The 16,147-nt window shown below is 33.3% G+C and overlaps 1 protein-coding gene across 1 annotated transcript in view; it reads left to right on the forward strand.

Annotated features, from left to right (window-relative positions):
• The window catches only part of KIF18A (kinesin family member 18A), a 76,282-nt gene that overhangs the window by 25,646 nt on the left and 34,489 nt on the right, over window positions 1–16,147 (forward strand). The window contains exons 11-13 of the mRNA XM_008584157.1: window positions 5,545–5,709; window positions 11,426–11,547; window positions 13,625–13,860. Of these exons, the coding sequence (XP_008582379.1) occupies window positions 5,545–5,709; window positions 11,426–11,547; window positions 13,625–13,860 (523 nt within the window). The remainder of the gene's footprint in view (window positions 1–5,544; window positions 5,710–11,425; window positions 11,548–13,624; window positions 13,861–16,147) is intronic.

Below are 16,147 nucleotides of genomic sequence, written 5' to 3' on the forward strand. Positions count from 1 at the left end.
GGATGTTTTTACATGAAGGATAGACTTAATGTAACACGAAGAAAAAGTCATGTATTCATCTAATAGGCATTCCAGAAGGAGAGTTTAGTGAGAAAGGGCAATATGCAAAAAATTTCTGGCTAAGAATTTTCTAGGAATAATAAGATGTAAATTCAAGAAGCATGAGTTCTAAGCAGTATAAAATAAAGGTATACCTGAACAAGTGAAACTATAGATCAGCAAAAATCAGAAAAATGAAACATTGTGAAAATACTAAATAATTATTCCCCCCACTTTTTGTGTTTGTGGGTGGTAAGTTTAATTGTGTTTTTATGTATTTTATGTAATTTAATTACATTGGTAGTACAAGGGTACATCAAAAAGTTCATGGGAAAATGGAATTAAAAGATAATACAAATCTTTCTTTGAACTTTTTGAAGTACCCTCATATTTAGGATACATTCATATATTGTTTATTAGAAAGCTTTGTCTTATAAATAACTACCCAGTCTTCTTAGACTACTGCCCCAAACATGTCTTTTTCTTTTCCTGTCTTCACAGCAGAAACAATTATGTATAAAAATTTTACATTTTTTAATGTCCAAAAGCGATCAGATTTTAGAGTACTTTAAAAAACTAGCATTTCAGTTTTTTCTTAGCCTATGAAATAGAAAGATGTGATATACTAGAAATAAAGCATTCACTAATGTATCATTGACCAGTTTATAAGTAGCTGTTCAACTGTATTATCAAGATTAGTAACTTATTTACTGAGTGTATCAAGCATTCACTAATGTATCATTGATACCAGTTTTTCAGTAGCTGTTAAACTGTATTATTAAAATTAATAATTTATTTACTGAGTATATATTTTTTATGCCTTATCTTACTGAAAATTTGTTTTTAATTTTGTTTTATAAGATGCTTTTAAAATGTTTCTCACATCCTTTTAAGACAAAAAAACTGAATTTGTCTTTGAAATTTGCTGCTATATTTACACTTTAACCTTCTTGAACTGCAAAATTGTTGCCAACATTTTTTGATAAATAGATTTTTTGATAATGCCTTCAAATAACAGAATATCTTATAGGATTAATATATCAATATGCTTGCTAAATGGAATTTGGAAGTAGTGCCATAATATATATTATAAGAATTGTATATTTTATTTCAATTATTAGCACTTCTGACAACATAGAGTAATTTTCAGTGGCATTTATAATTTGTCTTTTCAGTTTTGTGTAGATGTATATTAAATGAGCATCAGTTATCTGAATGTGCAGTTACCTGATTTACTTTTTGACAAAAGGCATGGGAAGCTGATTTTGACTAAGTTTCTCAACTTTTAACAACAGCTCTGATTGAACACTTTGTTTATATACAAAGCCTTGTGCTAGACACAATGGAAATTCTTAAAAGTATAAGACAAAATATGCCCTTCAATTATTTACATGCTAATTGGTATAATAAAATAGTAACAATGACAAGGCACTATGTAATTGTCATTTAAGTAGTAGTATAATAATAAAAACAGCTAATACTATTGAACACTACAAGTTATGTGCTAGACATTTTTCATTTAGTATTTAAAACAAATGTATGAAATAGATAGAATATTATCACCATCTGTGAGGAACAGAGTCACTGAGAACACAAGTAAATAGTCTGGGATTTCTTACCTAATTAATGTGGCTGAACCTATATTTAACCCTAGCTGTCTGGCTTAAGGATCTGCACTCTTAATCACTCTTCTGTACAAGGATACTTCAAAAAACTCATGGAAAGATTTAAATTATCTTTGAATCCTATTTTCCATGAACTTTTTGAAGTACCCTCATACTATAAGTAGTATAAGTGGTATAGCTATACAGAAGAGAAAACAGTGGCTTCCAGCTGTGATGATTAAGAAAGTCTTCCTGGTGGAAAGATGAGATTTGTATTCAGCCTTAATTGAGAGTATCAGTGAGAGAAAACAAATAGGAACAATATATTCTACACAGGATATCAGTATCACCAGAGCATAGCAAATTCGTAGGACAATATATGTAGAAGACCATAACTACACTCAACATTTTCTGCCAATTCCCACTCCCTTACCCATAGCCAATCAATTGCCATACTCTTTCTCTCTGAGCCTGAAAGTAGCCAGAGCTAACCACTATGAATGGATTGGAGTTGGCATATGATATAAGACATATTTGCCATATTGCAAATTATTGACAATAGATTGGGAAGATAGGATAGTGGGACAGATTGTGGAAACATTGGTTGCCAGGAATTTGGAATCTATTTTTGTAGCCAAATGTCAGTCTTTGAAGCACGGTAGTAGCATTATCAGAGCTTAAAATCAGAGTGCCATTTTTAAAACATTTAAATATTATTATTTAGTACAAATAAGCTTGGTCTGTATAATTCCAAACTAATTTAGATAATTGTTAATTTACTCTTTCTTAATTCTCCTGTTGAATTTTGAATGTGGGTATCTAAAAAGATCAAGGTATAGAGTGGTGGAGTGGATTGGACTGTTTTCTTTAATTTTTTTGTTTCCGTCTTTATTCTTCTACTGAGTAGCCTTTTTTCAGCCCAGTTGCCTTTTATGATTTCTCACTTTTGGTCATTTCAATCCACATTTTCCAGTTCTTATAGCTATTCTTATGAGGCTAGGTAAGCAACTGAGGTAAAAACTCTTGTTATTGATTATAGTTAAGCCATTGAAAAATATAGAAAGACATCTAAAGGCTCAGTTGTTTTGTTTTTTCACAGAAGTGTCAAAATGTAGTCTTACTAAACTGCTTTCTAAGGCAAGGAATTTTATATACTTTGGACCCTCTCCAAAGAAAGTTTATTATCAGATGGGCTAAAAAATATCTTGTAATATTGGTTTAGCCATAAATAGTTCTGGAGTATGGACTGCCTCTGAAATTGGTATTAAAGTGAAGCTCCTGGGTAATTTTATGGCTACAAAAAATAATCTTTAAAATTATTTTTAATGAAAAAATATGATTTTACCATATTAGAAGTTCTTTTTTTTTTTTTTTGACAGTGAGAACAAGTTTAATGTAATAGATAAGAAATACAGGTTCCACAGAGAGAGTGTGGCATAGCTCCAGAGACTGAGCAGGGCCCACACGAAGTTTAACACAAAAGTAAGTTCAGTACAGACACCAAGTCTAACACAAAAGCAAGAAAAACATACTTAAAGTTCAGTACAAAGTTCAGGCTGGCTCAAGAGAAGGAGAAGCTGCTTGCTCAAAGTAAGTTAGATACAAAGTAAAATATACACACCTCAGCCTGCAAAGTGCCGGTTGCCTCCAGGAAAGTGAGCAGCAACAGTTTGGTGCTTCTTTTGCACAAAGAAAATAGGAACACTTACAATTTTAGACTTATATGTTTGTTCTCTCTGAAGACTTTTGTGGTGTTTTGGGGATTTTGTTAATGAAATATATAAAGCTCTTTTGAAACTTTAATGGGAAACATTTCACTTTAATGTCAAGGTTTAATATGAGTACTTTAGAATGTATTCCCCAAACACTTACTTGCAGTTTTAGAGTAAGGGTTCAATAGGAGTACCATAATGAAAAATGGCCCCGTAAGGCTGGCCAGTTAGGTCAGTTGGTTAGAGCATGGCATTATATCGCAAAGGTCAAAAAAAAAGAAAAAGAAAATGACTTCATAGAGAACCTGTTTATAGAGGGTACATTTGATGGACTTTAGAAGACAAAAGTCAAAAATACACTTTTTGAGGTTTTCAGTTAAGATCTTTCTGCTATTAAATATTGCTGCCATCAGACCCCACAGACCATGTTGTGTCCTGGATTCTAAGAGTCCCTACAACGTTTGTAAATGTTAAAGCAAAATAAAGATAATTTAGCTGCCTGCCTTCGGGCATATATATAAAAATTCATTTAAATTCATTGCATAACAGAAATAACATTATTATGAAAAATACCTAATTATATTTTCTAAAACAAACAAAAATAGTTGGCGAGAAGAGTGGCATTGTTTTACATTTCTGCAAATCTCTTTAATACCTGGCTTTTCATATCAACTATATTCTCATATCTGCTTGTTTGTTATTACATGTCATTTAGCCTTCGGAAAACTCTACAATGTGTGAGCAAATAAGAATTTAAAAAGCTGATAACTTCTCAGTATTGTTATAAAAATAGTTTTGACGTTGGGAACCTGCTAAAAGTATCTCAGAGATCCTTAGTGATTCTTGTACTGCATTATAGCAAAGGTTCTGTAACACTCTTCTTCCTAGCACTGTGGTCAGTTTGAGGGATTACATTTTGTTTTGTTTCCTCTTCTTGACTACCCAGAGCTTTTGTTTGTTTGAGGGGTTTGTTTCATTTTTGCTAATGTCTTTCCTTGACAAAGAGTGATGGGAATATTATAATTAACCAGAGAAACCACATCAGAGAGTCAAGAACCTTGGTGGGAATAACTGTGCCTATCAACCTTTTTTCCTGATCTATTTCACTCTAGCTTGTAATGGAGTCTACTTCTCCTTGATCCTGCTATTTCCCTGGAAGGGAAGGTCAAGTAAAATTTTATGGATATCTAGTATTTGGCTGTGGCTTTCACGATAGCTACCTTTGCCTGACCTTAAATCATTCATAAGCTCATATTCTCTGTCCAGATGAAAATAATCATATTTTTGTTATATGTTCCAAATATCAATAATACATCTTTTATAAAAGTTATCAAGAAATTATCTCCCAAAGAGGGTGAGATCTCTGACCAAGTTCAAATCTAGTTCCTGCTCTGTTTTTAATTCCCTGTATCCAAAGCAGCTGCAAGTGCTTTTTCTAATCTGTGGAGATCTACTGTTTCAGGTCCACCTATTATATCTGATAATTATTGAGTTCATTGTCTATTGGAAAATGGTCAGAGAGGTCAAGCTGTTCTGGTCCATAGTTTCTATGATAGTGTTCAAGACCGTTTGGGTAAGGAACCAAAAGACCAGTTTGACCTCAATTTGTGCCTAGCTAAAACACCAAAAATATTCAGAATATCCATTATGGGTACTGAACCAACCATCAGGCAAGATCAGGTATTGATATGCACTCTCAAATAAGCTCTCTGATTTATCAATCGTATCAGCTAATTTAAGTCCTTACAGGCAAAACCAGAGCAATAGAACACTTTATTTCTTCTCATCTTTCAAATTGGAGTAAAGACAAGAGTAGGATATATATCTGCTTTGATTTTGAGTAAGGTAATCATGGAATTTATCTGACCTTGTATGAACTTTTCAAATGTAACATACTGAAAGGAATGTATTTTAGTGCAAAAAAAAAAAAAGTTATAGACTGATTTGACCATTGCATTTCTTAAAGCCATATACTCTCAACATGTAATTTTATAAAAATGACTCACAATTCAATTTTCTATTTTATTGCAAGCTATAGTATTGTAAAATTTCAAGATGGAAATAGCTTTAAATACAAAAGTATAGCCTAACTTAATAGACTACAACAGTATGCTTAAAAGAAAGTATATCACTTGACTAATATATACATCAAATATCATAAAAACAAGGTTGACTATTTTGTGTTTCAGGCCACTTGCAAACGAGATCATAGACTTGCAATGTTGCAAACTCGTCGCTGCTACCTGGAGAAAAAGAGGGAAGAGGAATCGAAGCAGTTTGATGAGAATACTAACTGGCTCCATCGTGTCGAAAGTGAAATGGGACTCTTAGGTCAAAATGGTCATATTCCACAGGTATAGATGTGTTTGTATGTTCAGATTTAATTTGCAAGAACTGATGGGGCCGGCCTGTGGCTCACTTGGGAGAGTGCGGTGCTGGTAACACCAAGGCCACGGTCCGGATCCCTATATAGGATGGCCGGTTAGCTCACTGGCTGAGCGTGGTGCTGACAATACCAAGTCTAGGGTTAAGATCCCCTTACTGGTCGTCTTTTAAAAAATAATAAAAAAATAATAATAATTTGCAAGAACTGAGCTCTTTAATCCTGTTATCCTTCTTGCTGAGTAAATATTTTTCATAAGACAAGTATTGCCCCATTTCTCTGAGATTTAATTGAATCATTTTACTGTTTTTAACTGAAGTATACCTTCTGCTTGCTAAATATCTATTCGATTTGCCTTTTCTGTGCTTTCAGAAAAATAAAGTTACTTTTAAATGTTGTTATTCTTAAGCAATTGCATACTTTTATGAGGTAGCTCTTAAGTTAGAGTAAACATTCTATTTCAAACTATGCTTGAGGATTCATCATACAGGTAATTTGTTTGTCTTAAATCTTGATATTTTGAGCAAAAATAGTTTTAATGTCGTCACCATTAATTGTATTATGGCTAAAGAAAGCTGATTTGAAAGCTGTATGTGTGTGTGCATGACTGAAGGTATTCCACTTGAGAATGCCTAAAGGTTACATTTATAAAGTTAGTGATGTGTAATGATGGCTAATGGCTATATCAGGTTAGAATTATGTTCTGCTACAAGGTTACAGTAATTCAACTTTAATGCCTCTGCCAGTTTGGGCTGTATTTTGCTCCCTTAACCTTAAGTCTTGGAAGGATGCAGTTTCTTCCTAATGCGGTACCTCCAAAATGTCATCAGTGTCATCATTGTGCTTGTCCTTTCATGACTGTAGTATTACCAGTCTCAAGTTCACACCTAGGCCAGGAAGGGAGGAGGGATGTCTATATCAGGAGAGCAAAGACATTTCTAGAAATTCCTAACAGGTTATCTATTGGCTGTCCCTATATACAAGGGAGTCTAGAAAGGTGACTTGTTTGTTTGCTGGGCTTATTATCACCCAGAACAAAATTGGAGTTCTCTTAATAAGAAAAAAGGGGAAAGTAAATATGATATAAGCAAGTAGCAGTAACTACTACAAAGTAACTAATTTTGATTCAGGTACCCAATACTTTAAAAGAACAATTTCTTTTCAATCTTTTTCTAAAAGGAGGAGCATCAAAAGAATTTATTTTGTTGATATTCTTCTGAAATTCCATACTCTGTATCAGCTAATTGATATGTGGCCTTCTAAAATTTTCAAATTTCGGGCCGAGCCTGTGGCACACTCGGGAGAGTGCGGCGCTGGGAGTGCAGCAGCGCTCCCGCCGTGGGTTCGGATCCTATATAGGGATGACCGGTGCTCTCACAGCGCTCACTGGCTGAGCGCGGTGCAGCCGGTCTCAAAAAGGACAAAAAATAAATAAATAAATAAAATAAAATAAAATTTTCAAATTTCTGGAAGAGCATCAGACTGAAAATAGAGATGAAAGAAAGTATGAAATATTCAGGAACAAATGCTAGTGATCTTTAATATTCAAAGATATTAATTTTTTTATAATTGAAGGATATTAGCCAATGGATCATGACTGGGGAAATGGATTCTCTGATTGGCTAGAAATTGCTGTAAATGGTTATACTTTTAGCATTAAAGCTCAGACATGACTGGAGAGAGGAGACAGGCAGTAGTAATCAATGACAGTTCAAAGTAGTGAAAGAAGCAGCAAACAGCAGATACCCTGTTTCCTAGAAGAAAGCCAAAGACAAATAGAGACAGCAAGTTTCCACACTAAGGAACTATTCTAAGGATCAGCCAACAACTTGATCCACACCTGTCATTCTAGAAGTCTTCAGGATATCTTGTTAAAAGCATACCAGCTGGTTAGTTCAGTAGATTAAGACATTAAATACAGTAGAAAGCATACATTAGTAGTATTTTACAATAATATAATTTAGTATATAAAGCACTTTAAAGTATCCCCACAAAGTGTAAATATTGGAAAGAGGGTAGACTTTGGAGTTGTAGTGTTTGGTAATTCTGATATTCAATAGTTGTTTTGAATACTAACTCTAACACCAATTATATGATTTAGGGCAAATTGTTTAACATTGATGTCTTAATTTCTGATCTGTAAATATATTTAATGCACTTAAATGAAATGCCATATTCAAAGGCCTAACAGCACTTAACAGGTAATAATCGTTGAAAAGTAATAGTTTAATAATATTTTAAGTAACAACAGCATAGACATCAATAGCTAAAGCAAGGTGTACACAGAAGGAGCACAGCAGAGAACAGAACAAGACAAACCAGTAGCAGCTTCTCAGAAGCTTCTGTCAGGGCTCAGGAGGGTGATTACACAGTCAGGCATGCTGTAAAGTGTAGTGCCCACTTTGTGTTTCTAATGTGCACACCTAGCATAGGTGAGACACTATAGCCAGGCAACCTCCAATATATGCCCCTTCTCCCCCAAATAGGAGGGGTGAGAAGGAGCAGGTGCCCAGGGCTGGGCAAGTATAGTTAGGGTGTGTCCAGGCTTGGGCTTAAAGTTCATTTATTGATGAATTGTCCACAATAAACCACAACTGCTGTTATCAAAAAGGTCCCCCCCCACCTTAGTCTTGTTTTCCCATTCGAAATATCTTTAAAAAAAAAGATCCAGGTGAAATAAAAAAGCTATATCCATCTGAAGATGATGTATGATATAATGATTTAAAAGGAATAAGCCAGAAAAGACAATGATCCATCAATGATCTGTAATATGGATTAGCTAGGCTTAGAAAAGGTAATTTCTGAAATCCCATGCTAGATCTGAGTCATTTAAAGCTATAGAGGCTCATCATAGAACACAACAGCTCCTATGAGAGTACCTGTAAGAGTACCAAAACCATGTTCTGGATAAAAAGTTTTCAAAGACAATAACTGATAACCCTGGCCAAATTCTCATTCAATGCACAAGAGTTGATTCTCTTCTGTAGGTAGCTGATTTGAATGTTGAAAGCACTTTTGGGTTTATTTTTCTTATATTTAATTGATTATTTGGAAACCATGTATATCTAAAGCAGTCTTATTCTCAAGATTATCATTTTCTAAACTACATAAAATTAATGTATTTTGGTTAGAGTTAAATTTGACCTATTTAAAAATAACTACTGAAGGTTCTTTAGGATTTTTTTATTACTATTACTTATGGCTATGATATTCTAATAGATTGTTATTTAGAAATAATAGGTTATTTCTAGTGATAAAACCTCAGGAAGGGTTTAAAAGAATTTTTCAGTTTGGTAAAATATAACATAAAATTTACCATTTTAACCATTTTTAGGTGTGCAGTTTTCAAAGGGATTAAGTATATTACTAGAGTATTTTCATCTCTCTGACTTAATTGTGCTTATATTGTAATTTACATGTTTGTCAATATAACCAATATTCTAATTTATAGCTCTACCCCAACTACAAAAGTACTTACAAACTTGGTTAGTATTAAAAAGGCAAAAAAAAAAAGTCATTTGTAGAAATTTACTAGTTTGTATAAATAACCTGAAAAAAATTAAAACTGTTTCTTTTCCCACCAACCAAATCTCACCCTCAATTCTTTTTTTTCACAGCAGAAATAATTATCTAGTTATAAGCCATATTTCCTTGATGAGCAAACTGAGACATAACTTGTTAAGAGACTTATCCAAGGTCATACAACTCTGGACAAAAACACAGTACTTCTGACTTTCAAATTGGTATCATTTTCTCTGTACCCTCCTACATTATCTACTTTTTTCTATCCCCCACTGCCACCTCCCATTATTGGACTGCTACCTTTGGGCATTCTGCTTCAATTCATGTTTTACTGCAGTTCATTCTGTCTTCTGCAACCAAAATGAGCTTTTAAAAAGTAACCCTGATTATAATCACTCTTCAATGCTTTTTCCCTAATATAAACTCTCTATTGTGATTTACCAGGCCTACCATGGTCTGGCACGTGACTACCTCTCACATTTTATGTATCACCTCTCATTATACTCTATACTTCAGCCATTATTAGCCTACTTGTAGTTCTCAAAATAAGTCATTTTTTTCTACTCAGTTTCAGTCATTGGTGTGTCAAGAGAAGAAAAGACTCAAATTGTAAACTTGGTTTTCCAAAGATACTAAGCTAGCCAAGACCCATTATTTTGACTAATGTAATTATACAATCAAGCCTAGTCTTTTTACAAAAAGAGTGATTCAAGAAAATAAAGGAATAAGATTACCAGAAGATGTATATAAAGGAGGGCTTTTCTTTTAAAGGAGAAAAGATGGAATATTTGGCAAACATATTTATATTATTATGATCTTTTAATTTTCTCACTGGAAAGGATTAAAGAGATCATATTATCCATCCCTTAAATTTTAAATTATGAGATGGACACGCTGCCTACTGCTCTAAGAGGGCAATCAGCTTTTAAGTTTTAGTCCGGTAAACTGATCTCCATAAAGGCCATATATTTGGCTTGAGGTGATATTTGTTTCAAGGCCTAGCCTATCTCTAAAATCACATGACTCATAGGCCAGTGGTCTAACCATATCACTCTGACTCTATAAAAAGAATTTTTTCCTAAAGTACTTGCTACATGTTTTGAAGTGTAATCATGAATTTTGTAAATACCTCTTAACTTTAATCTATCTCAAACAAATAGTGTAACATTCTCTGCTGTAATCCCTACCACTGGCACAGAAAATATTTTTTAAAAAGAAAAGAAAAACAACTTTGAGCTTTTAGAGAATCAGTGGTCAACTGTGGATTGGGAAGGAATATTGAAAAGCTAAAATGGATTATGAGAATTGTGTCTATTAGGAAGTTTCTAGACATAGCTCTCCTGCTTATGGAGTTGCTGTCTCAGCTATTCAAAATATCAAAAATATTACACTCTTTTTCATCATACTAACTGAAATTTTCCTAATTAAAGATTCTGAGAATGTTATTGGGTTATCACCATTCATATTTTAATGTAATCACTTAGCTGATATTCTCTGTACTTAAGGTTTAGTAGGTTTGAGGAAAGCCGAGTAATTTTAGGTGGTAGGTTAGAGTACACCTGGCCTTAGGCAGATTAGGTTTAGGAAAATGGGAGCCTACAAAAAACTTTCTCACATTTTTGCCTAGGATGAAGCTTATACCAAGTGTAAGTGTGGGTGACAAAGTTTTATTGCCTGTAATTCTAGATGCTGTACACAGGGGCTAGAACAAATCTGACACGGTCCCTATCATGGTGGTAAACCTTACCTTTAGTATAGTGATCACTGATCAGTGCTGTGAAAGTATTGGGGGATGGAAGGTATCCATCTTTAAATACAATGCTCAAGGAAAGCCTCCCTGAAGAAGTGACATTGAAGGAAAAACTGTTCATATTCATGTATTTTCACAACATTGTGAACAAGTTGGATAAACCCTGAAGCTGTTGTCACAGTAAAATTTCTTCTGGATTCTTAACATTGAGTTTCTGAGGAAGTTTGAAATCTTACCTTGCTTTTAACTTATAGACCACCTATACCAGAACTCTTTTTTTCTAATTGTTTCCAAAGATATCATTTCATATTTTAAAAAATTAAAACTATCGGAACCAAAATAAGTTTTATTAAATTTTATTTAATTTTAGTATTCCTAAAAGAATCTGAAGTATATTTTGCATTGTTTTCCCTAGGAACTCAATAAAGATCTTTATTGTCATCATTTGCACCTGCAGAACAAAGACTTGAAAACACAAATTAAACATATGATGGATTTAGCCTGTCTTCAAGAACAGCAACACAGGCAAACTGAGGCGTAAGTACATGGATTTACCTATTTTACAGGTTTTAACTCTGTAGACCTAAAGTACCCGAAGCATGGAAGTTCATTTTCCACTGCCAGAAAGTTGAGTTTTATCTGATATGGGATACATTAACTATAAGTGATTGCCAACATCAGAAAACATGCAGAGCTAGAAAACATTTGGAGAATATAAAAGATGTGCTTTTTTCATTCCAACTAATATTTTGTAGTTTTATAATTTTGAAAGCACTTTTTAAAATTTGGTATTTTTACTTAATATATGCCATGTAATACAAAATTCCAAAAATACCTATATAGTGAAGTCTGTCTTCTACCTCTGTCCTTGAGTCATTCATTTCTCCTCTTAGAAGCAATTGCTATTAACACCAATTGAATTTTTAAGTAGGCAGTTGTTAATTATTCATAATTGCAGAATGATTTTTTGCTATCATTAAAATGAAGTTACTATAAATATCACGTGTCCCAATTTTTATGTGATGTTATAGTAGCTCTTTTATGTTCTCTCCACTATCTCAGTAGTAATATCTTAGTCATTTAATTTTTAAAATGTAGTAGTAAAAAACAGTATGGCTTAAAAATTTTTTTTATCACCTTGGATAAGGCAGTCAGCTCCTTAGGCATCACTTCGATTCTCTATAAAAAATGGAAAATGTATTCCTCTAACGGCTTTCTATCACTCTAAAAATCTATTAGTGTTCTATTAGTGTTCTCAAAGAAGTGGTAATTAATTTTCTATACTTTTGATTTAGAGGAAATCATATTAATATAACTACTTTTGCAAAGGAGAAGAAAAAGGAAATGAAAAACTTTACAGAGATATTTTTCTGTAGAAGGAAGCTCAAACTAATCTCTTCGTACTTTCTGTCTATACCTAGATTGGACATTGAATACTCATTTAATAGCACTCAAATTCACTTGCAAGTGCTAAAGTCATCAAAGAAACAATTTATTTTAACCAGTACTATGTTTGTTATATCAGACACGTAGATTAATACACTTTTACCTTAAACTTTTACCTTAAAATGGGAGAGAAAGGATTCTAACTCACTTATTTAGAAAATTGGTGAACCAGAGCATCACAGAGGCAATGTAACATAGTAGAAAAGGTATGAGTTTTGGAATCAGTCTTGAATTCTACCTTCAACTGACAGTATAACCTTACCTTAATTATTTTTTTATGTGTAAAAATAGATAATACATGCCATAAAAAGGTTTTGAAAGGATTAAATAACATAAAAATAAATAACATGGTATAGTATCTGCGTCATGGGTTCCTAAGACCACTTCCAGGCTTGATGATTTACTAGGAGGACATTTAAGACTCATCATATAGTTGTATTCACAGCTATGATTTATTACAGCAAGAGAATACAAAGCAGAATCAGGAAAGGGAAAAGATGCACAGGGCAAAGTCTGGAGACCACCAGGCACAAGGATTCAAGAGTCTTCTTCCAGTGGAGTCATACAGAATGTGCATAATTCCTCCAGCTAAAAGTTATGACAACATATATGAAATGTTGTCTTACTTTAGAATCTCTTCAGAGACTTAGTGCCCCAGGTTTTTATTGGGAGCTGGTTGCATAGCTACCCTCTGCCTACCGTGTGCCAAAATTTCAGACTTTTTGGAAAGAAAGCAGGTGTCCAGCATAAACCACATTGTTTGTCCAAACAGTTTAAGCACAGTCAGTTACTCTTGTCATATTAGTTCTAGAACGATGGGAACTCTCCCAAAATTCAAGTTTCAAGCTGCCAGCCAAGGGCCAGCCTTGCAAGCAAACCTTTCTTAGCAGTTTTAGGCCTAGTATGTTCACTCATTTGCATGTTACCTGATTAGTGTAGGTGCTCAATAAATAATTGTTTTATTGACTTTTTGATTAGTAATTTTTCCCTGTACTTGTTACTTACTTGGCTTAAATGGAGTATCCCCCACCTACCTCCACAAAAACATGCATACACAGGGAGTCATTTTAAAGATATGGTAATATTTTGGATGTTACGTAAAAGAGCTATAATAATGTATTTAAAGTTTAGTATTTATGTCTCCTTTCTTGTTATCTTTCGTATATAGAGTATTGAATGCTTTACTTCCTGCCCTAAGAAAACAGTATTGCACATTAAAAGAAGCTGGCCTATCAAATGCTGCTTTTGAGTCTGACTTCAAAGAAATTGAACATTTGGTAGAGAGGAAAAAGGTGGTGTTATGGGCCGACCAAACTTCTGAACATCCAAAGCAAAATGAACTACCAGGGATTTCTGCTCTTATGACCTTTCCACAACTTGGAACAGTTCAGTCTAATTTGTGTTGTAAGTACAGTTTTTGTGTTATTAAGTAAATAGTAACATTAAGTCTAAAGAGATTCTTTATATCTCAGCATACAGAACAGTTCCTTTTTTAATAGGTTTTTGTTTGTTTGTTTTTTTGAGATTGGAGAAATCAGCTTCAGAATCATTTCAATTAACAAATATCTTCTAAAGATCTAAGAGCAAGAGTGCATTAATGTTCTAAATACCTCTAGCAGTAAAATCCATTTGACCCATTTTTGATAGAATAATTTTACTTCCCATTCTTCTTTAAAATTTAACTTCTGTTAAGGACTGAAGATTATACTTAGTAATATTGTATTCTATAACACATAATAATTTATTCTTAAGATAACTAACAATGTAGAATTTACTATTTTTCTGTTGACGTATCACTTGATACTCTCAAAAAAGTGTGCATGGGACATTTTAATTGCAAAGCTAACATATAACCTTGGTTAAAGAAAATACAGACAATATAGAAGAACATAACATAAGAAGTAGAATGCCCTCTGGCTCCCCTCAGAACCCCAATCTTAGGCACTATCTCAGAGATAAATGCTATTAACAGTGTGGTTATCTTTGCAGTGTGTATGTGTATAATACAAATATGTTTGTATTATATAATCTAACTTTAGCTTTTTGTTACATTTCACATGAATACTAGCACATTATGCATATTGGTCTGCAACTTTTTTTTATTATTTCATTTATCATGAACATTTTGGGGGCACATACGTGAAGAATCTACCTCGTGGTTTTTGTTTTTTTTTTAAAGTTGAGCATCCAGAGTATAGATATACCATAATTTACTTAACCATTCTATTGGTGACCAGTGCATCAGAGAACATGCCTGTGTATTTACAGTTGTGTGAGTGTATAACAGATACCTAGAAGCTGATTTGCTGGGTTAGAAGACAGATTTTTTTTTTTTTTAATGCATCCTGTCAAACTGCTATCCAAAATAACTTTTCCTATACCTAGTGTGTATGATAATACCTGTTTTATCTTTACCTGAACCCAAAATAATAACAGCACTAATAATAATATATATTCTTTTAAAACTTGTAACTCTCAGATTACTAGTGAGGTTGTTTCATCTTCTGTGATATAACCTTTGAGTTAGTGGAGTTTTTTTGTTTATTCGTTTTGGGTTTTGAGAGGGTTTTTTGTTTGTTTACTTGGCACTCTATATATAATAACTATTGGTTTGGTGCTACTTTATTTTTTGTTAATCTTTGTTTATCAATACTTTAATTGTACTGGATTTTTATTTTTATATAGTCAAATCTGTCTATATTTTTTACTATGGAGAGTTTTCTTGAACGTGTTTGTTACCCCTTCACTCACAACTACATTTTTCTCGTGTGAACCAAATGCATTCTGGGACTAATAGCAGATAAGACCTTATTCTCTGTGAGAATGAATGGACTTTCTCCCATATGGGCTAGACAAGTGCCTTAAGACCAGTTGGGCCTTCTAATAAGGTAAAGGGATCTCCATAAGAACTTGTCCACAAAAATCCATGGACTTTCTGGGGAAAAGTTGACATTGACCCTATTGTGTCTGCTATTCCTGAGTGCCTAGCAAGAATAGTTTAAAAGGTGTACTGAGGTCTTCCATCCCTGACGTGGGATGAAAGTGAGAAGACTTAGGAGCAAAGATACTTCCTCTGTCTCTACTGCAGGGAACTTCATCACCGGTCTGTAATAGAGCCCACTCTACCATTTATTTCCACCACTCATCTGATCAGTACCACATGCGGATCTTCTGTAATGAGACCTAAGTCCCTGGGTGACCATCATTCAGACAGAGAAAAATCAGAATAGAGAAAACATGTATCCAATGAACAAAAGCCAGTGGAGAAAATAAGTATTATACATGAGCCTAATATGAGGAAAATATCTAAACACAGGGACTCTAATCAAACAACAAATAATCCAAATACTGACCCCAAGATTGAGATGAGGGGATAATTCAGGAAATTAAGAGGTTATTATGGTGAGCAGTAATCCTTGCTATGTATTAATAGATAATCTAAATGGATAATTATATGTTAAGAATGTATATCTAAGTGCTTTTTAGAAAAATAATGTTTAAAGTAATAGACACAGATATATCAGAAAAATGTAAACAAAAAGAAATAAAAAATGAAAAAACAAATTTCAGTATAGGTAAAATAACATTAACACTAAACAGAATAAAGGTATTAGATAATGAAAGACACCATTTATGAAAGATATAATCATAAACTTGTATGCACAAATAACATACCAACTAAATATATAAA

The sequence above is a fragment of the Galeopterus variegatus genome, unplaced genomic scaffold (assembly GCF_000696425.1).
Source record: "Galeopterus variegatus unplaced genomic scaffold, G_variegatus-3.0.2 Scaffold102, whole genome shotgun sequence".
Lineage (NCBI taxonomy): Eukaryota > Metazoa > Chordata > Mammalia > Dermoptera > Cynocephalidae > Galeopterus > Galeopterus variegatus.